The sequence below is a fragment of the Rhinopithecus roxellana genome, chromosome 12 (genome assembly GCF_007565055.1).
Source record: "Rhinopithecus roxellana isolate Shanxi Qingling chromosome 12, ASM756505v1, whole genome shotgun sequence".
In the NCBI taxonomy this organism is placed as follows: Eukaryota; Metazoa; Chordata; class Mammalia; order Primates; family Cercopithecidae; genus Rhinopithecus; species Rhinopithecus roxellana.
In genome coordinates, this window is record NC_044560.1 from 107,617,279 (window position 1) to 107,641,644 (window position 24,366).

General features: G+C 54.4%; 1 protein-coding gene across 1 annotated transcript in view; it reads left to right on the forward strand.

Moving 5' to 3' along the window:
• BICRA (BRD4 interacting chromatin remodeling complex associated protein) overlaps positions 1 to 24,366 on the forward strand; it is a 100,853-nt gene that overhangs the window by 73,039 nt on the left and 3,448 nt on the right. Inside the window, exons 5-14 of the mRNA XM_030942775.1 lie at positions 571 to 636; positions 4,034 to 5,989; positions 6,772 to 6,948; positions 18,712 to 19,323; positions 19,497 to 19,677; positions 19,974 to 20,083; positions 21,058 to 21,119; positions 23,245 to 23,393; positions 23,575 to 23,669; positions 23,914 to 24,016. Coding sequence (XP_030798635.1) covers positions 571 to 636; positions 4,034 to 5,989; positions 6,772 to 6,948; positions 18,712 to 19,323; positions 19,497 to 19,677; positions 19,974 to 20,083; positions 21,058 to 21,119; positions 23,245 to 23,393; positions 23,575 to 23,669; positions 23,914 to 24,016 — 3,511 coding nt within the window. The remainder of the gene's footprint in view (positions 1 to 570; positions 637 to 4,033; positions 5,990 to 6,771; positions 6,949 to 18,711; positions 19,324 to 19,496; positions 19,678 to 19,973; positions 20,084 to 21,057; positions 21,120 to 23,244; positions 23,394 to 23,574; positions 23,670 to 23,913; positions 24,017 to 24,366) is intronic.

The following is a 24,366-nucleotide window of genomic DNA, read 5'->3' on the forward strand; positions in this document are numbered from 1 at the left end:
GGAAGCCCCAGCCACACCCAGACATTCACTGGACACATACGTGGATGCCAGGGCCTGTTCTGGGCACTAAGGATGGTGCTAGGCATCTGAGAAGGCCCTGCCCTGCCAGAGACGGCACCGCAGGGCTTGTCAGGTGCCCGGATGGTGGGCGTGCCAGGCACTCAGGCTGCATTGGGAATGGAGTACTTAGTGAGAAGGCACAGGAGCTGTTGGACCACAGGTGACCGCTCCTGAAGGTTGTGCTACTGGAGAGACTGGGGGCAATGGCAGGGCACAGCTTGGGCAGAGGCGTGGTGGAGGCAGGATTCTGGAATTCAAGGCAGTCATGGCAGGATCATTTTGCAGGCCAGGCTCGGGGACTCAGCGCTGGGGATGCCTTGGGTTTTAGGCAGGCACCCAAGCCCCTGCCTTTGGGGCCTCTTCTCGGAGGCCAGAGTTTCCCATACCCCCAGCCCTCTCCCATCCCAACCCTTGTCTTTTTGTCCCGAGTGACCCTAAATTGGTTTCTGCTCCAGAGCATGGGCCTGCCCTGCTGACCCTTGACCTTGGATGGGGTGGGTCTTGTTGCAGCTTGACAGTGATGACCTCCTGGATAATCCCGGGGAGGCCCAAAGTGCCTTCTATGAAGGTCCTGGGGTAAGTGCCGTGGCTCCCAATCTTCGCCTGAGCTGTTGGGGCTGCCAGTGGGAGGGGGGCCCTAAAGGCAAGAGGGGAGGCTTGGGCTCATCTCCTGAGGGCCGTTGACAGGAGGAGGGCGGGGGTGGGCCTCTGAGGGTGGCTGGACCACCCTGGCAGTGCAGGATGGAGCACAGCTGGGGAGCCCTGGGGGGGGGCCAACATGGGTAAGGCTGACTGTGCCTTGCAAGGCCCCTCGGGGAAGAGGTGAGGGTCCCGAGGCCTTGGGGCCCTGGGGCGGCTGGTGCAGAGTGGTTCTGGGGAGCTGAAGCAGATGTGGGTTGTGGGGTTCACAGGGGTACTCCTCTGGAGAGCAGAGGGCTGGGGGAGACCTGGGGTCCTGCCCAACTCAGCCATGGCGGGGTGTGACCTAGGGGAGGGGCCTCCTCACCTGCAGACTTCAGTCTTCACCTGGACAGTGAAGACAAGTGCTGAGCAAAGCCCAGAGTGGCCAATGCAGAGGACGTTTATCGAGTACCCACTGTGTGCCTGACTGCCAGTCCCATGACTAAGTGCCAGTTGTCCACACCACGGTGGCCACCTCCTTCCTCTTTCTCCCTCTTCTGTTGCTGCTTTTCCCCCTTCACCTTTTCTTCCCCCACTCTTCCTTTGGCCTCCTCCCTCCCCGCCTCCCCTTCCTCATTCCCCCTCCTCACCCTCCCACCTTCCGTCTTCATCATCAGAACACGCATTCACCAAACACTTACACGACTGGCCTTTCCTTGTCATCTTCATTTAGTTCTCACAGCTATAATATCATATTCCAAATAGCTTATGTTTCATAATATAAATGAGGAGGAAATGCAGTAATTATATAACGTTGGTCCATTTACAGGCCCAGTAACAGCAGTGATCCTGTTACTCTTTTGTGATCACACTTCTTACTGTGACCACCATTTTTGTATACCCTAAGATCCCTGGTCAGGTTCTAAATACTCTCTGCACGTGACGTCGGTGAATTTTCACAGGCATCCCAGGAGGCAGGTTGGTTGTGACCATCTGGCAGTTAAGAGCTCAGGGGGTCACAGTGGCCTGCCTGGTCTTCAGTCGGTTGGAGGCTGAGCCAGAGCCCTGTCTGCCTGCCACTCCCCTCCACTCACCAGTGGTTGACCCAGGCAGTCCCCTCATCTGTGAAATGAGGAAGGGAGCAGCACCCGCCTCATGGGACTGTCACCAACAACAGCATGGACAATCACAATAATAATGACAGTGATGATGATAGATGCTTCTCGTGCATCTGCCAGGGGCCGGATGCTACTGTGAACCCTCCATGTGGATTTATTGAGAATCTTGGAAGCTGCAGGTTTTTATGGGTTATCTGGTTAGGTATTGGTGGAGATGGAAAACTGGATAAGTATTGTTTGTGGGGCTATCCACACATATGCATGCTGATATTTTTCCATGCGTGTCCTGGGTTGCAGTCCAGCATAGCATGAAAAGCACTTAAAAAGTATTGAATCCAGGCGCGGTGGCTCACGCTTTTAATCCCAGCACTTTGGGAGGCCAAGGTGGGTGGATCGCCTGAGGTTGGGAGTTCGAGACCAGCCTGACCAACATGGAGAAACCCTGTCTCTGCCAAAAATACAAAATTAGCCAGGCGTGGTGGTGCATTCCTGTAATCCCAGGTACTTGGGAGGCTGAGGCAGGAGAATCGCTTGAACCCAGCAGTCAGAGGTTGCGGTGAGCCAAGATCTCCACCAGCTTGGGCAACAAGAGTGAAACTCTGTCTCAAAAAAAAAAAAAAAAAACCCCAAAAAACAAAAAGCATTGAACTCACAGTGTGGTTGGCACAGAAGCTCACAAATGGGAGCGGCTGATGTGAGCTTTTCTCCACCAGGACTATGACCGCTTGTTGGAAACCTTTAGGGCCAGGTGTGTTTCAGAATTTCGAATTTCTCAAATTCCAGAAAAGTGGTGCCATGTGTGTGGTGTGTGTAATGTCACACGCTTGCCTTTCGATGGCCAAACTTAGGAAGTCACATCATGTGGATAAATGGATCCCACCTAAAGTGTCATGTCGGTTCTGGTCAGGTTTTGCTGCCAACAGAGCTATGAAAACAGTCTTAGTTCTTAGAGCTTTTTGGGTTTTGTCATTACAGATAAGTGTCGTAGGCATGTATTGACTATTTAAACAATAGTTGCTTGTTTTTATTTATTTTTGTTTTGTTTGAGATGGAGTCTCGCTCTATCACCCAGCCTGGAGTGCAGTGGTGCAATCTCGGCTCACTGCAAGCACCGCCTCCCGGGTTCAAGCGATTCTCCTGCCTCAGCCTCCTGAGTAGCTAGGACTGCAGGCGCCCACCACCACGCCTAGCTAATTTTCATATTTTTAGTAGAGACGGTGTTTGACCATGTTGGCCAGGCTAGTCTCCAACTCCTGGTCTCAGGTGATCCGCCTGCCTCTGCCTCCCAAAGTGCTGGGATTACAGGTGTGAGCCACTGTGCCTAGACTTTATTTTTGGTTTCTGGGCATCAGCTGGTAGAGATTGGGGGACAGCACCCCTGCGGGCTTGGGCTAGATGGGCATGGGTGTGCAATGCAGAATCACGTTGGGCGCCGGGACCAGTGGTGATGAGCTGAGGCCCGGGGCCACCACCAGCGGCTGTCCTGAGGGCACCCCACTGGGTCTTACTCTTGTCACTTAGGCTGCAGTACAGTGACACAATCATAGCTCACTGTAGCCTAGAACTCCTGGGCTTAAGTGATCCTCTCACCTCAGGCTCCCAATGTGCTAAGATTATAGGCGTGAGTCACTGTGCCTGGACTTGAAGAATATTTTTTTTTTTTTATTACATTTTACTCATGGGTACAGATGGAGAAACTGAGGTCAGATCAAGCACGCCCTAGGTTACACAGCTAAGCCTTGGCAGAGCTGGGATTTGATCCTGGGTCCAGCCACTTGCAGGTGGAATGTTCTTTTTTCTTTCTTTTTTTTTTTTTTTCCTTTTTTTCTCAGACAAAGTCTTGCCCCTGTCGCCCAGGCTGGTGTGCTCGTAGCTCCACTATGCAGCCACAAACTCTTGGGCTTGAGTGATCCTCCCACCTCAGCCTCCCAAGTAGCTAAGACCACAGGCACATGGTACCACCGCTGGCTAATTTTTCTTTTTTAAAATTTTCTTATGGAGACAGGGCCTCAGTATGTTGCCCAGGCTGATCTTGAACTCATTGGCTCAAGCCATCCTCCTACCTCAGCCTCCCAAAGCACTGAGATTACAAGCGTGAGCCACCATGCCAGGCAGGAATGTTCTTTCTTGAACATGGCTGCTCTGTCACCTCAGCATTCTTTGCTGCAGCTGTGGCCTGAGCCTAGCCCCTTGCTAACCTCAGCTTATTCCTTCCCACCTTTCCTGGCCTTCAGCTCCATGTGCAAGAAGCTTCTGGCAACCACCTGAACCCAGAGCCCAACCAGCCAGCCCCCAGTGTGGACCTAGACTTCCTGGAAGATGACATCCTGGGCTCTCCTGCGACAGGGGGCGGCGGCGGGGGCGGTGGGGGCGCTGACCAGCCCTGTGACATCCTCCAGCAGAGCCTCCAAGAGGCCAACATCACAGAGCAGACGCTGGAGGCCGAGGCTGAGCTGGACCTGGGTCCCTTCCAGCTGCCCACCCTGCAGCCTGCGGATGGTGGAGCAGGCCCGACGGGCGCTGGAGGGGCGGCGGCTGTGGCTGCGGGGCCCCAAGCCCTCTTCCCAGGCGGCACCGACCTGCTGGGGCTGCAGGGCCCGCCCACCGTGCTGACCCACCAGGCCCTGGTGCCGCCCCAGGACGTGGTCAACAAAGCCCTGAGTGTTCAGCCCTTCTTGCAGCCTGTGGGCCTGGGCAACGTGACACTGCAGCCCATCCCTGGCCTCCAAGGCCTGCCCAATGGCAGCCCTGGGGGCGCCACAGCGGCCACACTGGGCCTGGCGCCCATCCAGGTGGTGGGCCAGCCCGTCATGGCGCTCAACACGCCCACCTCCCAGCTCCTGGCCAAGCAGGTGCCCGTCAGCGGCTACCTGGCCTCGGCGGCCGGCCCCTCAGAGCCCGTGACCCTGGCGTCGGCCGGTGTCTCGCCACAGGGGGCTGGCCTGGTCATCCAGAAGAACCTCCCGGCCGCTGTGGCCACCACGCTCAATGGGAACTCTGTGTTCGGAGGCGCCGGGGCCGCCTCGGCTCCCAGCGGGGCGCCCTCGGGACAGCCGCTGGCGGTGGCCCCAGGCCTCGGCTCGTCGCCACTGGTCCCGGCGCCCAACGTGATCCTGCATCGTACGCCCACGCCCATCCAGCCCAAGCCCGCGGGAGTGCTGCCCCCCAAGCTCTACCAGCTGACACCCAAGCCATTCGCGCCCGCGGGCGCCACGCTCACCATCCAGGGAGAGCCGGGGGCACTCCCGCAGCAGCCCAAGGCCCCACAGAACCTGACGTTCATGGCGGCGGGGAAGGCGGGCCAGAACGTGGTGCTGTCGGGCTTCCCCGCGCCTGCGCTGCAGGCAAATGTCTTCAAGCAGCCACCGGCCACCACCACCGGGGCGGCCCCACCGCAGCCCCCCGGAGCCCTGAGCAAGCCCATGAGCGTCCACCTCCTGAACCAAGGCAGCAGCATCGTCATCCCCGCCCAGCACATGCTGCCGGGCCAGAACCAGTTCCTACTGCCTGGCGCCCCCGCGGTCCAGCTCCCGCAGCAGCTCTCAGCCCTCCCGGCCAACGTGGGCGGGCAGATCCTGGCAGCCGCTGCCCCCCACACGGGTGGACAGCTCATCGCGAATCCCATCCTCACCAACCAGAACCTGGCGGGCCCACTGAGCCTGGGCCCCGTGTTGGCCCCCCACTCTGGGGCCCATAGCGCGCACATCCTCTCCGCCGCCCCCATCCAGGTGGGCCAGCCTGCGCTCTTCCAGATGCCCGTGTCGCTGGCGGCGGGCAGCCTGCCCACGCAGAGCCAGCCAGCGCCCGCCGGGCCGGCCGCCACCACCGTCCTCCAGGGGGTCACCCTGCCCCCCAGCGCCGTGGCCATGCTCAACACCCCTGACGGCCTGGTGCAGCCGGCCACCCCTGCCGCCGCCACCGGGGAGGCCGCGCCCGTCCTCACGGTGCAGCCTGCCCCCCAGGCGCCCCCGGCGGTCAGCACACCCCTGCCCCTGGGCCTCCAGCAGCCGCAGGCGCAGCAGCCCCCGCAGGCCCCCACCCCACAGGCTGCTGCCCCGCCTCAGGCCACCACCCCCCAGCCCAGCCCTGGCCTGGCGTCTAGCCCGGAGAAGATCGTCCTGGGACAGCCGCCGTCTGCCACCCCTACGGCCATCCTCACTCAGGACTCCCTGCAGATGTTCCTGCCCCAGGTAAGCAGGGCAGGGCAGGGGAGCAGGTACCAGAGGAGGCGGGTTTGGGAGGAGGAGGGGCCCTGGGGCGAGGCGCCAAGATCCAAAAGTGGATGCCACTGTGGCAGCTGTGGGGGAAGGTCTCAGTATGGCACAGGTGGCCCCTAAGAGGAGGCTGGAGGGCTGAGGGCCCTGGCTGAACTGGCAGGAAGATGGATTGGCAGGCTGGCTGACTGACGGACGAGGGGCAGGACAACTGTTAGGCAGCGAAAGGGACTGGCAGACAGACAGACAAGGGGAAGGACCTGCGAACAGACAGAGAAGGTCAGGCACTGGCTGGGCTGCTGACAGACAGGAAGAGGAGAGGGACTGGCAGGAAGAGGGACTAGTGCACGGACAGAGAAGGGCAGGCACCGGACAGAGAAGGGCAGGCACCGGCTGGGCTGCTGACAGACAGGGAAAGGGACTGGCAGACGGACAGAGAAAGGCAGGCATTCGCTGGCCTGCTGACAGACAAGGAGAGGGATCTTAGACAGGAAGTGGACAAGACAGGGACGGACGGACAGGCAGGTGGGGCAGGAGAGAGGCAGGGCAAGGTGGAGCTGGCAGAGGGGCCAATAGGAGCTCAGAATGGAGCGGGCTGCCTGGGTTTTGGCCTCCATGGCCTCTGTGCCTGGCACCCTGCCTGCCAGGCTGCCCACTACCCTGTTCTCTGGAGCGTCAGTAGGGGCAGGGGTCTCGGGTGGGGTGGTCGAGGGCCCGTGGGGGCGGCCTTCTGACCCTGTGCGGGCTGCCCGTTGCAGGAGAGGAGCCAGCAGCCCCTCTCTGCAGAGGGTCCCCACCTCTCCGTGCCTGCCTCGGTCATAGTCAGCGCCCCGCCTCCCGCCCAAGACCCAGCCCCGGCCACCCCCGTCGCCAAAGGAGCTGGCCTCGGCCCTCAGGCCCCCGACGGCCAGGCTTCCCCGGCTCCGGCCCCCCAGGTAGAGGGACCCCAGCAGCGTGTGTCCACAGCACAGACCCAGCCTCGCCCCTCCTGCCCGCTCTCCCGCTCCTCGCTCTCCGCCCTGCCTGCGTCTCTGTCCTGCTGACTTGGAACACAGAGCTCTCTTTCACTCCCACAAAGTGTTTCCCAAGTGTCTCCCCAATGATCATGGATGCCTGAGACCAGGGCCGGCCCTGGGGGAGCCCATGCGCTGCAGGAATGCAAGACACACATGGAAGGAAATCTGTTTTTTCCTAAAATTATAATTTTCACATCCGAATTAGTAATACATTCAGATAATTCACATTTTAAAAGGTACAAAAAGATGCATAGTGGAGAACCCCCCTCTCCTGAACCGTAGCCTCCTGTCATCTTCCCAGGGTGGTTTCTTGCATTTGTTATCTGGATAGGGAAACAATCAAATATGGATTCTTTTCCTTCAATTTTTACAAAAAGGGTAGCATCCTCTGCCTGCAGTATTGCATTTTTTATTATTTAAAAATCGATCTTGGAGACCATTCTTCATTCTCTCTTTTTTAAAAAAAAAAAAAATGAGATGGAGTCTTACTCTGTCGCCCAGGCTGGAGTGCAATGGCGCGATCTCGGCTCACTGCAACCTCCGCCTCCCATGTTCAAATGATTCTTCTGCCTCAGCCTCCTGAGTAGCTGGGATTACAGGTGCCTGCCACCATGCTGGGCTAATTTTTGTATTTTTAGTAGAGACGGGGTTTCACCATGTTGCCCAGGCTGATCTTGAACTCCGGACCTCAAGTGATCTGCCCGCCTTGGCTTCCCAAAGTGCTGGGATTACAAGTGTTGGCCACTGTGCCCGTTCCCATTCTTCATTCTTTTATATGACTGTGTGGTATTCCACTGTGTGCATGTACTGATATTTATTTAGCCAGTCTAAATTGTTGGATTTTTAGGTCACTTCTGATCTTTAGCTATTGTGAACAAGGCTGCAAAGAATGCCTTTGTATGTATGTCATTTTGTAGGGTAAGTTCTTCACAAGGAATTTGCTGGCTCTGAAGGCATATTCATTTTTATCTCTGACAGATATTGCCAAATTGCCCCTGTGGAGTATAAATGAGTTTAACCTTTATCAGCAATATGTGATTATGCCTTCCCCGCCCTGCCCGCAACCTCACCAGTATGTTGAACTTGGCTGATCTAGATAGGTGAAAAATAGTATCTTGTTTTGTTTTCATTTGCATTTCTTTTATTGTGAATGAGCTCAGGCAGATTTTCATAAGAGTAAGAGCCATATGTACCTTCTGTTTTATGAAACTGCTCATACCCTTTGCCATTGTAAAATCTGGGTTACTGTCATTTTGTTGTAGATTTGTAGAAACTCTTTACATATTAGGAAAATTAGCCTTTTGTCTTAAGAGTAATAAGCATTATGCTTATGAGTCATAAGCACATAGCAGGTTAGGGAGGGCTACCCTCTTATTCTAGAGCAGTGAATGTGGTACTCATTCAGAAAGGACCAGTGGATAGGTAGGAAGAGGAGAGTGGGACAGTGACAAGGGCAGGATGGCAGAAGTCAGCATGGGCTTTGACCTTGAACAGCCGTTATTTCACTTGCGGGCTCTCCCACTTACCATTTAACCTTTACCAACCAATTGTTCCTTCCATCAGCAGATGCTTAGGTAGGCTGAGGGAGCGCGTAGGTGGAGTAAATGAGTTAGCGCAAAGTAAGCACTTGATAAATGTTTGCTTTTATTATTATTATTATTATCTATTTTTTGAGACAGAGTCTCACTCTGTCACCTAGGCTGGAGTGCAGTGGCAAGATCTCGGCTTGCTGCAACCTCCACCTCCTGGGTTCAAGTGATTCTCCTGCCTCAGCCTCCTGAGTAGCTGGGATTACAGGTGCCCGCCACCATGTTTGGCTAATTTTCATATTTTTAGTAGAGTTGGGGTATCACCATGTTGGCCAAGCTGGTCTCAAACTCCTGACTTCAGGTGATCCATCCGCCTCAGCCTCCCAAAGTGCTGGGATGACAGGTGTGAGCCACCGCACCCACCTAGCAGTCTCTCATTTAAACCTCACAACCTCCACCAGGCAGGTGGTAGCATCTCATTTTGCAGGTGAGGAAACAGAGGCACAGGGAGATTAATTAGCTTGCCCAAGGTTGCCCAGCTCACAAATGGTAGGGCCTGGATTAAAACCCTGGGGGCTTATTGCTGGAGACACCTGAAGTCTTAAGAAAGCCAGACCTGGGTGTCAATCCAGCTCTGCTTAGTGGAGCTCTCTGAGGCATGGTTTTTGCATCTAAAATGGGAATAAGGCCAGTGACCTGGCATGATGGCACTGCACAGAGCCAGTGCTCAGTGAACAGACACTTACTGTTAGCAGTTGCAGTAATTATGCTGTAGCTGAACTTATTTTTTTGGAAGCAAGGTCTGGCTCTGTCGCCCAGGCTGGAGTACGGTGGTGCAATATTGGCTCCTACAACCTCTGCCTGCCATGCTTAAGTGATCCTTCCACCTCAGACCCTGAAGTAGCTGGGACTACAGGTGCGTGTCAGCACGCACAGCTAATTTTTTTTTTTTTTTTTTTTTTTTGTATTTTGTTTTGTGGGGGAGATATGGGGTCTCACTATGCTGCCTAGGTTGGTTTCGAACTCCTAGGCTCAGTAATCTTCCCACCTTGGCCTCTCACAGGGCTGGGATTATGGGGGTAAGCCACTGTGCCTGGCCATGTGGAGGACCTTTGAGAAGGATGCTTAGTGCACACAGTCAAGTGTGCACCTGAGCTGACTCTTAGTCACACACACAGGCGAGGAGGCACAAGGTAGGACTCTCCACAGCAGCTGTGTCTACAACAGTGCCAGCATGACAGAAGGTGGTCAATGAATGTTTGTTGAGTGGGCAAGTGGATGGACAGATGGATGGCTGAATGGACGGACGGATGGATGGCATGGGTGGGTGTGTGACTGGGTGATTGGCCAAGTGTCCCCTGGCGGGGACAGAATCATCCAGATTGAGAACCACTATCCTGTGTATATGCACGGAATAGCAGTTCCCAATCTGGATGATTCTTACTGTTATGAACTCCAACCCCTGCACTCGGAACTCTGCTCTCTGGACCCAGATGGATTTGGCAGCCTCCGTGTGTGTGTGTCTGTGTATGTGTGTATGCACGTGCGTGCATTTTCCCTTTGTGTTAACACAAACAGAAAAGCAAAGACTGTGTTCTGCATCTGGCTTTGCTTATTTAGCAACATATCTTGGAGCACTGGCTTTCAAATCTTTTTTTTTTTTTTTTTTCCTTGACCCACCACCCAGGATAAGAATTACTTTTTTATTTTATTTTTTTGCTCTGTCACCCAGGCTGGGGTGCAGTGGCGCGATCTCAGCTCACTACAACCTTCACCTCCCGGGTTCAAGCGATTCTCCTGCCTCAGCCTCCCGAGTAGCTGGGACTGCAGGCACGTGCCACCACATCCAGCTAATATTTGTATTTTTGGTAGAGATAGGGTTTCTCCATGTTGGCCAGGCTGGTCTCGAACTCCTGACCTCAGGCGATCTGCCCACCACGGCCTCCCAAAGTTCTGGGATTACAGGTGTGAGCCACCGTGCCCGGCACAAGAATTTCATTTTATGTCACCACTCAGGACACGCCTACATACATGTATTTGTATATATACACATATCACTGAAACGGAAGTTACAATGTGTGATACACATCAATATTTTCTATTCTGTTTCCACTGTTTTTTCTGGGGTTAGCGGGGAGGCATGGAGTCTCCCTCTGTCGCCCAGGCTGGAGTGCAGCGGCACTATCTTGGTTCACTGCAACCTCCACCTCCCAGGTTCAAGCGATTCTCCTGCCTCAGCTTCCCGAGTAGCTGGAATTACAGGAGTGCACTACCATGCCAAGCTGATTTTTGTATTTTTAGTTGAGATGAGGTTTCACCATGTTGCCTAGGATGGTCTCAAACTCCTGACCTCAGGTGATCTGCCCACCTTGGCCTCCCAAAGTGCTGAGATTACAGGCGTGAGCTACCACACCCAGCCTCCACTGTTCTTTTTAAGTGCTGGTCACAACCCCCTAAGATGACTTCAGCCATTATCAGTGGTTACTACGTGTAGGGGTGTGTTTTTATTTGGGGTTTTTTTTTTTTGCAAACCACCATCTGGGAGGATTGCTGTGATGTGGGAGTTAGGAAATAGGACTTGGCCACTTACAGGCCCTGTGACCTTCAGCAAGCTGCTTGCCTCTCTGTTGTACCATGGTGTCTTTGCCTGCAGAATGAGAATGATAGGAACAGCGGCTACTTCGTACAGCTGTAAGGGTTAAATAAAGTAATATCTGTAAATTAATAGATGTATATTAACATTAAAATGTTTTAGAACAGAGTTGGGCATGTTGAAAGAGCTGTGAAGGGAAAGAAGCCAGGCAAACTTTCTTTTTGCTTAATTTGATTTTTATTCATTTATTTGTTTATTTTTCCGGGCAACTTTCTAGAAAGAGGCAATAGTAAACGTTTCAGGCTTTTGAGGGCCATATGGTCTCTGTTATTAGAGCACAAAAGCAGCCACAGACCATATGCAAATGAATGAGCACAGGAGTGTTCCAATAAAACTTTGTTTAAGGGCACTGAAATTGGAGTTTCATGTAATTTTTGCAAGTCACAAAATAGTATTCTTATGATTTTTTTTTCTTCAACTATTTAAAAATGTAAAAACGGGCCGGGCGCAGTGGCTCAAGCCTGTAATCCCAGCACTTTGGGAAGCCGAGATGGGCGGATCACGAGGTCAGGAGATGGAGACCATCCTGGCTAACACGGTGAAACCCCGTCTGTACTAAAAAATACAAAGAACTAGCCGGGCGAGGTGGCGGGCGCCTGTGGTCCTAGCTACTCAGGAGGCTGAGGCAGGAGAATGGCATAAACCCGGGAGGCGGAGCTTGCAGTGAGCTGAGATCCGGCCACTGCACTCCAGCCTGGCCGACAGACCAAGACTCCGTCTCAAAAAAAAAAAAAAATGTAAAAACTATTCTTAGCTTGTGGGCTATAGTTTGCCTCTTTCTTTTGATGTCTTTATTGTGTTTTGTGATATGGACATACCATGATTTCTTTATTCAGCCCCTTCTTCAGGAATACTTCAGGTGGTTTATTTGTCATTGTTAACAAACGAAACTCCTGTAAGATATTCTTGGCTGAGCGTGGTGGCTCACACCTGTAATCCCAGCACTTTGGGAGGCCGAGTCGGGCAATCACCTGAGGTCAGGAGTGCGAGACCAGCCTGGCCAACGTGGTGAAACCCCATCTCTACTAAAAATACAAAAATGAGTGAGGCATGATGGTGGGCACCTGTAATCCCAGCTACCTGAGATGCTGAGGCAGGAGAATCGCTTGAACCTGGGAGGCGGAGGTTGTAGTGAGCCTAGAGGGAGTTGTGGTGAGCTGAGATCATGCCACTGCACTCTAGCCTGGGTGGCAGAGTGAGACTCTGCCTCAAAAAAAAAAAAAAAAAAAAAAAAATTCTTGCATCCATCCTTTGCACACAGGTATGAAAGTACTTGTAGGGTAAATTTCTAAAAATAGAATTACTAGACGCAAAGGATAAGCTTTCCAGCCATTTTGTGGAAAGTGCTAAACCTTTTTGAAAAAGTTCATGCCAGTCATGGCTTCGCTTGGTCCTGCAGCTTTACCGACACACGAGATTAGCAGCTGGCCTGCTCTTTGCCAGGCTGGAAAGTGACACACCCCCTGTGCTTTTCTCTAATTGTGTGTGAAGTTGAGCATCTTGCCGCCTCCACATGGGGTTCTTGAAATCTCTTGGAAGCTGGGTGCGGTGGCTCATGCCTGTAGCCCCGGCTACTCAGGAGGGAGGCTGAGGCAGGAGGATCACTTGAGCCCAGGAGTTTGAGGCCAGCCTGGGCAACATAGCGAGACTTCATTTGTGAAGAAAGAAAGAAAGGGAAGGAAGAGAAGGAGGGAATCTCTTGGTGAACAATCCACTCATATGGTAATTTTTTTGCTTTGGGAGGCTAAGATGGGGGGATCACTTGAGGCCAGCAGTTGAAGACCAAATAATAATAGTAATAATAATTTGGTGCTTGTTTAGGGAATGTAGAAAATACAGAAAAGAACAAAGAAGAAAAATAAGTCACACATAATACCACTGTGTGGAAGCAGTTAGTAAAAAAAAAAAAAATTTCTGGCCAGGCACAGTGGCTCACACCTGTAATCCCAGCACTTTGGGAGGCCAAGTTGGGTGGATCACGAGGTCAAGAGATTGAGACCATCCTAACCAACATGGTGAAACCCCATCTCTACTAAAAATACAAAAATTAGCTGGGTGTGATGGTGTGCGCCTATAATCCCAGCTACTCGGAAGGCTGAGGCAGGAAATTCTCCTTGAACCTGGGAAGCAGAGGTTGTAGCGAGCTGAGATTGCTCTCAAAAAAAAAAGAAAGAAAAATTTTTTTTCTTTGTTTTGTTTTATTTTTTGTTTTTGAGACAGCTTCTCTCTCTGTCGCCCAGGCTGTAGTGCAGTGGCATGATCTTGGCTCACTGCAACCTCTGTCTCTGGGATTGAAGCAATTCTCCTGCCTCAGCCTCCCAAGTAACTTGGATTACAGGCACATTCCATCACGCCTGGCTAATTTTTCTATTTTTAGAGAGATGAGGTTTTACCATGTTGGCCAGGCTGGTCTTGAACTCCTCACCTCAAGTGATCCACCCGGCTTGGCCTCCCAAAGTGCTGGGATTACAGACGTGAGCCACTATGCCAGGCCTAGCTTTGTTTTTTCTAAGATAAATATTGTAACATTTTGGTATGGAGTTTCTGTTTAACTCCCCCGACCCCAATTTTATTTAAAACATTTTTTAAATAAGGCATTTTATTCACATGGTACAATCATCAAAATTTTTTTCTTTTTTTCTTTTTTTTTAGAGACAAGGTCTTGCTCTGTTGTCCAGGCTGGTCTTGAACTCCTGGGCTCAAGCAGTCCTCCTGCCTTAGCCTCCCAGAGTGCTGGGTTTAGAGACATGAGCCACTGAGCCTGGCCTAATTTATTTTTATTTTTTTTGAGATAGAGTCTCAGTCTGTCGCCCAGGGTGGAGTGCAGTGGCAAAATCTCTGCTCACTGCAACCCCCACCTCCTGAGTTCAAGCAGTTCTCCCTGCCTTAGCCTCTGGAGTATCTGGGATTACAGGCACCCACCACCCTGCCAGCTAATTTCTGTATTTTTAGTAGAGACAGGGTTTCGCCGTGTTGGCCAGGCTGGTCTTGAACTCCTGACCTGAGGTGATCTGTCCGCCTGACCTCCCAAAGTACTGGGATTATAGGCGTGAGCCACCACGCCTGGCCACCTGGCCTAATTTTTGTATCCCTTTCCAGTTCTTTGTGTATATACAACCTAGTGCAAATATGGTTTATATTTCTCTCCCATTTGTACCCAAAGGGGAGCTCATTATGTACTTACTGTGACAGCAACAGAGAGTATGCTTGTTTTCTGTTAGAGTTTTGAAGTATTCCTTTGTACAGTTCATTTCCCCAGGAAATGCCATATTGATGCATGTTAGGCCACATCCAGATTTTGGCATTCTACACGAAGCTGCGGGAAACAGCTTGTTCACTTGTTTTGTTTTTGTTTTTGTTTTTGTTTTTGCTTTTGTTTTTGAGACAGTTTCACTCTTTTTGCCCAGGCTGGAGTGCAATGGCGTGATATTGGCTCGCTGCAACCTCCGCCTCCCAGGTTCAAGCAATTCTCCTGCCTCAGCCTGCCTAGTAGCTGGGACTACAGGCGCATGCCACCATGCTCAGCTAATTTTTGTATTTTTAATAGAGACAGGGTTTCACCATGTTGGCCAGATTGGTCTTGAACTCCTGACCTCAGGTGATCTGCCCGCCTCAGCCTCCCAAAGCTCTGGGATTACAAGCGTGAGTCACCATGCCTGGCCTACTCGTTCACCTGTTACTTCCCATGTGTGCAGGTCTGTTTACTTCCTCGAAGCCTGTTTGCTGGACCAAAGCAAGTGTGCATTTATAACATGGATAGCTACTGCTGAATTGCATTCCTCTGGAGTTGTAGCAAATTATGCCAGTTTAGACCCCCAAGGGTAGTATATGCAAGCGTCTTTACTAGACATAGGCTTTATTCCTAATGCGATGGGTGATAAATGGTACCCTAGGGTGAAAAATAGTGCCCTGGGGTGTGTTTTGCTGTGCATTTTTCTTATTACAAGTGATAATACTGGAAATACTCAAGCCTTTTGTCTTTCCTTTTCTGTGCACTGTCTGATCATATCCTTTGCCCCTTTTTCTCACCAGTTGTAATTCTTAGTAATTTCTAGAGGCTCTTTATATATGAGAGAGATGAACTTTGTGCTAGGAGTTACAAGTATTTTTCCCAGTAAGTCATTTGGCATGTGACTTAATTTGTGGGTTGTGTGTGTGTGCACTTTTGATGAGAATGAAATTAAAACTTTTTAAGTTTTTGGTATCTTTAAGCTTTTTATGTTTAAATGACTTCAAACACATAAAAAGTTTCAGGACTAGTACAGAGAGCTCATAGGAGTTCTTTACTCCTCAACTAGATGTATTAGTTATCTATTGCTATGCAGTAAATTACCCTCAAAACTTACCAGCTTCAAACAGCAAGTATTCACATGTCTCACACAGTTTCTAAGCATCAGGAATCTGAAAGCAGCTTAGCTAGGAGGTTCTAGCTCTGTATCTCCCATGAGGTTGTAGTCACGATGTCAGTTGGGCGGTAGTCATCTGAAGGTCCCACTGATCTGGAGAACCTGCTCCCATGCTCACTTGTGTGGCTATTAGCAGGAGGCCTCAATTGCTCCCTCAGTGGGCCTCTCCAAGGGGCAGCACATGACACACAGTGGTTGGCTTCCTGCAAAGTGAGTGACCCAATAGAAACAGACTGAGAATGCTCAGGATGGGAGCAGCAGGCTTTTTATAACTAATCTTGGAAGTGTCATATAATCACTTCTGCCAAAGTCTATTGGCCACAAAGACCAGCAGTGGGAAGGGACTGAACACAAGGAGGTGGGGATTGGTGGTGGCTGCCTCCAACATCTACCCATTGTCAGCCTTTTGCTGCATTTGCCTTGACCTTAGCATTCTCATTCTGTGTACATTTTTTTCTGAATCAGTTGAGAGTAAGTTGCAACCATTATACCCCTTCGCCCCTTAATATTTTATTTTATTTATTTATGTATTTATTTATTTTTGAGTCTGAGTCTCACTCTGTTGTCCAGTCTGGAGTGCAGTGCTGCAGTCTCGGCTCAATGTAGCCTCTTCCTCCTGGGTTCAAGCCTCAGCCTCCTGAGTAGCTGGGAGTACAGGTGCACACCACCATGCCCTGCTAATTTTTGTGTTTTTAGTACAGATGGGGTTTCACTATGTTGACCAGGCTGGTCTTGAACTCCTGGGCTCAAGTGATCCACCTGCCTTGGTCTCCCAAAGTGCTGGGATTACAGGCGTGAGCCACCGCGGCCAGCCTACCCCTTAATATTTTAGTATAATATTTTAACCTTTGAGAACAACGACATTCTCTTTCTTAACCATCATACTGCAAAGAAATAAAGCAGACAGCATTGACATGATACTGTTGTCAAATCCACTGTCCATAATCCAACTTCACCAGGTGCCCAGGGATCCTGTAGTATTGTATTATTCTCCTATTTCATGTAGCATCAGAGTGCCGCTGCATGCGGGCCACCTCCCTGAGCCCTTGGAACCTGTTGAGTGGGCAAGTTCTTTTTTCTCCGACTCAGCGATGTCGGAGAATTGGCCATTTGAGTCATTTCTCCTTCTCCTCTATTGTAAATACTCCCACAGTGGGTATCCCCATGAGCAAGTACTTGAATATTCTTTTTTGATGTTTGTTTTTGAGACAGAGTTTCACTCTTGTTGCCCAGGCTCGAGTGCAGTGGCGCGATCTTGGTTCGCTGCAACGTCCGCCTCCTGGGTTCAAGCGATTCTCCAGCCTCAGCCTCCCAAGCAGCTGGGATTACAGGTGCATGCCACCATGCCCGGCTAATTTTTTTTTTGTATTTTTAGTAGAGACGGGGTTTCATCATATTGACCAGGCTTGTCTCGAACTCCTGACCTCAGGTTATCTGCCTGCCTCAGCCTCCCAAAGGGCTGGGATTACAGGCGTGAGCCACCGTGCCCAGCCGAATATTCTTTATCACAGATTCCTGGAGGGGGAATTTCCAGGTCAAAGTCGTGACCCTTTCAAAGTCCCCAGACCAAGCTGCCCTCCAGGGGACAGCCCCATCAGCCGTACACAGCGCCAAGGACTGTGCCTCTTATCTCTTCTTAGAGGTGGCAAACCTTTCGGGTGTCTGGATTGATGACTGATTAATTGATTGATTGGTTGGTTTGGTTTGGTTCTTTAACTGTCAGAAGTTACTCAGGGCCCAGCTTGGAAGGGATGCTGGAAGGGCTCTAGGACTTAGAGGCCAAAGCTGGTGGTGAATCTGATGTCATGCCGAGAGGCCCGGCTCTGGAGTGTGGTGGCGCTGGCTGTCCTCAGGCAGATCTCCTGAGCTGTCTAAGCCTGAACTCAGTCAGCTTTGAGAAACGGCTCAGAAGTCACTGAGCAGTGTAAAGGCCTCAGTTCCGCCTTCCCCAGCCTGGAGAGTCTGGACCAGTTTCGGCGCCTTGGCCTCAGTTTCTTATCTGTGAAATGGGTCCAGTGTTACCACTGCTCTCAGGGCTAGGGAGAGATTGCACAAATGGATGCAGGAGGCCGGCCATTCGTGTTAGATCAGCATGAGCTGTTACTAGGATGCAGATTCTGTGACAGCAAGTGTCACGGTGCCAGCCCAGTGTTGGGTACACAGCTGGTACCCACTGGTTACACAGTGGCTGCTCTGGTTATGATTCTTTGGGAGGAGGGTCCATAGGGGCAAGGCGCTCTGTCTGAGACATGCTTTAGGCAAGGTGGCTGTGTGCGCGTGACAGAACTAGCACCAGATCACGTGTGCTTGCAGACACAGGCTTCATCACAATCTGGTATGTTGTGCACACACACGCACGCTTGCACCTGCAAGCTCACGTGGCGCCCAGGTAGGCCTGCAGCCATGGCCACACAGGCACACAGAGGCAGGTGCCCAGGACACTTAGAAGTCTGGGCCTTCCCATGCCCACATCCAGAGGTCCACATGTGGCTGTGAACCCAGGCCTGTCCCTGTGTGGCCATCCGTATCCTCGGCAGCCCCCGTGCCATGGCCATCAGCCCCTAGCCACGGTACACAGCATCATGCTGGTGTCTCTTTGCCTTGACTTGGCTAGATGGGCTGGTGGGGGCTGGCGGCTGGGACGCTGCCCTGCCCGCCCTCCTTCCCCGCTGCTGTGCTCGCCGCCCGGCCCTCCTGCCTCCTGCTGGGCAGCAGGTGTGGTGCCCCTGCTGCCGCCGCCACCACTGCCTCTGCTTCCTCCGCTGCTGCCACCCCAACCCTACAGGGCTCGCCTTTGTCCGGGGAACTGCGAGGGGCTGGGGGAATGGGGCAGAAGGGGGTTTGAAATTGGAGGCCAGAGAAATGTGGAGGAGCTGGGGTGGGGGACAGAGGTCGGGGGCAGGTGGAGGGGCGCCATGGGGAGTGAGAGACGAGGGAGGGAAGGGCAGCCGTGGCGGGCTCCCCTCTTAGGATGGGGTGGGCTAGGAAGGGGGCTTCTGGCGGGGATGGCTGGGGACCCCAGTGTCTTGGGGCAATGGGAGCTACGGTTGGTTCTGACCCCCGCCCCTCCCCTCTCCCTCCCTCCCCTGCCCAGATCCCGGCAGCGGCTCCACTGAAGGGCCCAGGCCCCTCTTCGTCCCCGTCACTACCTCACCAGGCCCCTCTGGGGGACAGCCCCCACCTGCCCTCCCCACACCCCGCCCGGCCCCCTTCCCGCCCACCCTCCCGGCCCCAGAGTGTGTCCCGTCCTCCCTCAGAACCAGCCCTGCACCCTTGTCCCCCACCCCAGGCCCCCCCAACTCTGCCTGGCATCTTTGTCATCCAAAACCAGCTGGGTGTTCCCCCACCTGCCAGCAACCCGGCCCCTACTGCCCCAGGCCCGCCCCAGCCACCTCTCCGCCCCCCATCCCAGCCGCCTGAGGGACCGCTGCCCCCAGCCCCCCACCTCCCTCCATCCTCCACCTCCTCCGCTGTGGCCTCCTCCTCCGAGACGTCCTCCAGGTTGCCAGCCCCTACGCCATCCGACTTCCAGCTCCAGTTCCCACCTGGCCAGGGGCCCCACAAGTCCCCCACGCCCCCTTCAACCCTCCACCTGGTCCCCGAGCCGGCAGCACCCCCCCCACCGCCTCCTCGGACCTTCCAGATGGTGACCACCCCCTTCCCAGCGCTGCCCCAGCCGAAGGCTCTTCTCGAGAGATTTCACCAGGTAACGGGAGGCAGGGACCGCCCGCCCCATGAGCCCCATCCCATCCCACCCCTTCAGTCTGATGGGAGCCCCTCTGCCTTACGGCTCTGTGTTCCTCCCCAGCCCTGCTGCGTCTGGACACCCCCACTCCTAGCCTGTGTTCCCCACCCCTCATCCGCCTGTCCCCTCCTCAGGTGCCGTCCGGAATCATTCTCCAGAACAAGACTGGGGGGGGCCCTGCCGCCCCGCAGACCGCCACCAGCCTGGGGCCCCTCACCAGCCCCACTGCTTCTGTGCTGGTCAGTGGGCAGGCCCCATCCGGGACCCCCACCGCCCCCAGCCACGCCCCCGCCCCGGCGCCCATGGCCACCACAGGTAGGGGAGAGGTCGCCCACGTGCCCAGGGAGACGGGGCCTGAAGATGGGCGAGCGGGGCTGAGAGCAGGGAGGAGGGGCTGGGGCGGGGCTGGGGCAGGGCTGTGGGACTCAGCACAGGGCATCAGCCAGAACTCAAGGGACCCAGGAAGGCTTGAGGTGGCAGGGCTGGCCCCAGATTTGAAGGGCCGGAGGGCCAGGAGGAGAGGGGTGGGGTACAGGGTGGGGCTACCGTTTGAGGAACGGGCCTTCATGCAGTGACCGCAGGCCCTGTCTCCCCACCCCGCCCACCCCCAGGCCTCCCTCCTCTGCTTCCGGCTGAGAACAAGGCTTTTGCCAGCAACCTCCCGACCCTGAATGTGGCCAAGGCCACTTCCTCTGGGCCAGGGAAGACCTCTGGGCTGCAGGTAAGGGGCCCTCAGAGCAAGGGTCAGGACAGGACCAGGAGTCTTCGGGAACTGGGAACTGGGGCTGGCAGGGGCAGGGAGACACGGGAAGACGGGGACAGGATGAAGCTGGGACCATCAGGCAGCTGAGACCACGAATAGCCGTGCAGGGACAGGAAGGGCAGAACGACACCCAGACAGGCAGCCAGAGATGAGGGAGAAGCATGGAGATGGTGGGACAGAGACGGCACCAAGACAACTGGCAACAGCGTGAGGGACTGTCACTGGGGCAAGAGCAAGTGACGTGGACACAGGATGGGGAGGACAGGGCTAAGACTCAGGATAGGAAAGGCAGGTTGAGACAAGACAGACCTGAGACAGAGCGGATCAGGGACCGAGAATGGAAGGGTGAGAGGGCAGGGACAGCTGAGGCCGAGGCCACCTGTAAGACGGGGAGATGGAAGACAAGGAGAGGAGCAGATGGGAGGACCAGGACCCAAGAGGCCGGGAGAGGCTCAGAGATGGAGATGCCGGAACAAAGGCCAGACGCTGAGGACAAGAGGGGAAGCAAGGAAGGGAGGTGGGGGCGCGAAATGACTGGAGCCGCATGGGGAGAGAGACTGTGCGAGGCAGGGGCGGCGGGTGCTGGGCGGTGACGTGGGAAGCAGGCATCCAGCAGAGGAGGGAGGTCACACAGAGGCGGCCCTGGGCGAGGGGACGGAGGGGACCCAGGTGGAGGATGCCCAGGGCTCCAGCCTGCCTTTCACCCTCTCTGTCCGCTCCCCAGCCCAGCCCAGGTCTCCCACTGGGGTTTATTGTGATGGGTAGGGGATCCTGCAGCTGGGGCCAGGCCCCCACCCGGGTGAGACACCGGTCCCCTGCCCCGTGTTTATCCCAGGCTGCAGGGGAAGCGGGTCAGGGCGCGAAGGGGAAGCAGGTCAGGGGAGGGAAGGCTTCTGGAGGCAAAGGCCTCTCACTCACCTTTCTTCTCCCAGTACGAGAGCAAGCTGAGTGGCCTGAAGAAGCCCCCAACACTTCAGCCCAGCAAGGAAGCCTGGTGAGTCCACACCCCACCCTTGCACGCCTGCCCTATACTTTCCAGAGACCTGGGGAGCATGGGGCCACCCTCCAGAAGCGGGGTTGGGGGACCCAGTTGCCAAGCCCAGCTCTACCTCTTGCTAGCAATGTAGTTCCCTCATAGACCCTCAGTTTCCCCTTCTGGAAAATGGGGTGGTAATGGGGGTGACCAGAGGGTGGTGGAGGGAGGGTGAGCTGTGACTCCGCCAGGCTGGGGCTCAAGAGGGCAGCAGTTTGGTCCGTCCTGGTTGTTGCTGTGCCCTCTGCATCTCCCACATGGCGGGGCATGAGCCCTACTGGGTGGGGTAAGTGAGTGGGTGGACATGGCTGTCGGGAGGGTGATGGGGGGTGTTTGGGAATGGATGGATGGGAGTCTGGGTGGATGGACGGGTAAATGCTGGATGCCTGTCTGCCCTCTCTCCTGCCCTCCTTCCACCACCAGAGTTTTTTGTTTTGTTTTAGGGGGGTTTCTTTGAGCCAGAGTCTCACTCTGTCACCTAGGCTAGAGTGCAATAGCAATGTTGGCTCACTGCAACCTCCGCTTCCCGGGTTCATGTGATTCTCCTACCCCAGCCTCCCAAGTAGCTATGACCACAGGCACCCGCCACCATGCCCAGCTAATTTTTGTATTTTTAGTAGAGACAGGGTTTCAGCATGTTGGCCAGGCTGGTCTTGAACTCCTGGCCTCAAGTGATCCGCCTGCCTCGGTCTCCCAAGGTGCTGGGATTACAGGTGTGAGCCACCACGCCCAGCCCACCATGAATGTTTTTTAAAAACATGTAAGGCTGTGGGGTGGAAGTTGCAGTGAGCCGAGATTGCGCCATTGCACTCCAGCCTGGGTGACAGAGCGAGACTCCATCCTCCCACCAAAAAAAATATATATATATTTATATATATTGTGGAGACAAGGTCTTACTATGTTGCCCAGTCTGGTTGGTTTTGTTTTTGTTTTGTTTTGTTTTGTTTTTGGAGACCAAGACTCATTTTATCACCCAGGCTGGAGTGCGGTGGTGCAATCTCGGCTCACTGCAGCCTCTGCCTCCTGGGTTCAAGTGATTCTCCTGCCTCAGTCTCCTGAGTAGCTGGGATTACAGGTGCCTGTTTTTTGTATTTTTAGTAGAGATGGGTTTTCATTATGTTGGCCAGGCTGGCCTTGAACTTCTGACCTCAGGTGATCTGCCCATCTCGGCCTCCCAAAGTGCTGGGAGTACAGGTGTGAGCCACCATGCCCGGCCGAGGTTGGTCTGAAACTCCTGGGCTCAAGCGATCCTCCCATCTTAGTCTCCTGAGTAGCTGGGACTACACGCACGTGCCACCACACTCGGCTAATTTTTAAATAATTTTTGTAGAGACAGGGTCTTGCTGTGTTGCCCAGGCTGATCTTGAACTCCTGGGCTCAGACAGTCCTTCTGCCTCGGCCCCGCAGAACCCTGGGATTGCAGGCGTGAGCCTCTGCCTAGCCTAGGAGTGTAGATTAAGTCCCCACTCAGTGCCCAGGCCTGAGCCCCATGTTGGGAACACAGGTGTAAGTGACACAAAGTCCCTGCCCCCATAGTACAGAGAGGCTGCTGGTTTTTAGCCAAGTGTGGAGTTGGAGCCTGCCTGGTGGGAGAGACAGTCACACGGCCAATAGACATAATCCACTGTAACATGGGCTACAAAAGCGGCCCGGTGAGAAGACAGGATCCAGTCTCCCTCCCTCCCTCCCGAAGGCTGCACTTAGGAGGAGGCAGGGTGGAGCCACACTGGCCCCAGGTGGCAGGAGGCAGAATAGCAGCTTCCAGGCTCTGGCCTCCCGCTCTGCTCTTCCTCCTTTATGTGCTTTGGGAAGGAGTGACTTCACTTCACTTTCTCCACCTCACCTTCCCCTTCTGTAAAATGGGGATAGCGATAGTACTGCTTTGGTCGGCCCCAGGGACTCAGTGAGACGGACCAAGCACGTTCAGCACATGCGAACACCGCTGCCCAAGTATTCCCCTTCCCTCTGTTGTGTTCAGTTGCGGTCTGGGCTGAGGGTTCAGGGACTTCCCCTGGCCCTCACCTGCGCACCGCCCTCCCCACCCCGACCCTCCGCCGTGTGTGGTCTCTCCCCTCTCCACCCGCAGTTTCCTGGAGCATTTGCACAAACACCAGGGCTCCGTCCTGCACCCCGACTACAAGACGGCCTTCCCCTCCTTCGAGGACGCCCTGCATCGCCTTCTGCCCTACCATGTCTACCAGGGCGCCCTCCCCTCCCCCAATGACTACCACAAAGGTGAGGCCTCCCCAGGACACAGCCTTATATGTCCCGGGGGACCCCAGCCGGTGGGGCGGGGCACTGCCAGCGTAGAGTTGTAGGTGCACGGTGTGCTGTGCTGCCCTGCCCCGCCGTCCTTCCTGCGCGTCTGTGGCCGCCCCCAACATCTCCGCCCTTGCCTCTCTTCCCTTCCTTGCAGTGGATGAGGAGTTTGAGACGGTCTCCACGCAGCTGCTGAAACGCACCCAGGCCATGCTCAATAAATATCGACTCCTGCTCCTAGAGGAGTCCCGGGTAGGGTCAGAGTTGCCTTCCTCGCTTCTGGGCTCTTCCCCGCTGGGACGCTGCCCCTTTCCCTCGCCCGCTCTGGGCAAGGTGGAGCCTTCCACCCCTTTTAGCCCCGGGAGGGAGGTTGGGAGGGAGGCGTGAGCTCCGATCACAAGGACAGTTTGGACCCTGTGCGCATCGTCCCCATCGCTCTCGCCCCTTCTGCCTTCTTGCTGGTTCACTCGCACGTCTTCTCTTCCCCCTACCCCAGAGGGTGAGCCCCTCAGCGGAGATGGTAATGATCGACCGAATGTTCATTCAGGAGGAGAAGACCACCCTTGCCTTGGATAAACAGCTGGCCAAGGAGAAGCCAGGTGAGAGAGGGTAGTGAGAGGGGGGAGGGAGAGGTGCCCCCACCCCACCTGGGCGGAAGAGTTAGATTCCGGGTGGGGAGTAGGTGTGTGGCCCTACCTCACTCCACCACTAGGAGGCGCCCCAGCCCCGCCTTGCTACTGCGGCTGGGTCTCCCCTGACCTCCCGCCTCCCAGACCAGAAAGCCCACATCCATCTTCCTCCATCCCTGTGTGTCCCTTTCACGAACCCCGACACCCTAGGATGGGGGGAATATTCTGCCACCCCCGTGGGACAGAAAATGGGAGAGCAGGCTCCTAGGTTGCAAAGTATATAAGGTAGCGCCTACTCTTGGGTGCCAGTCCTTTGGGGA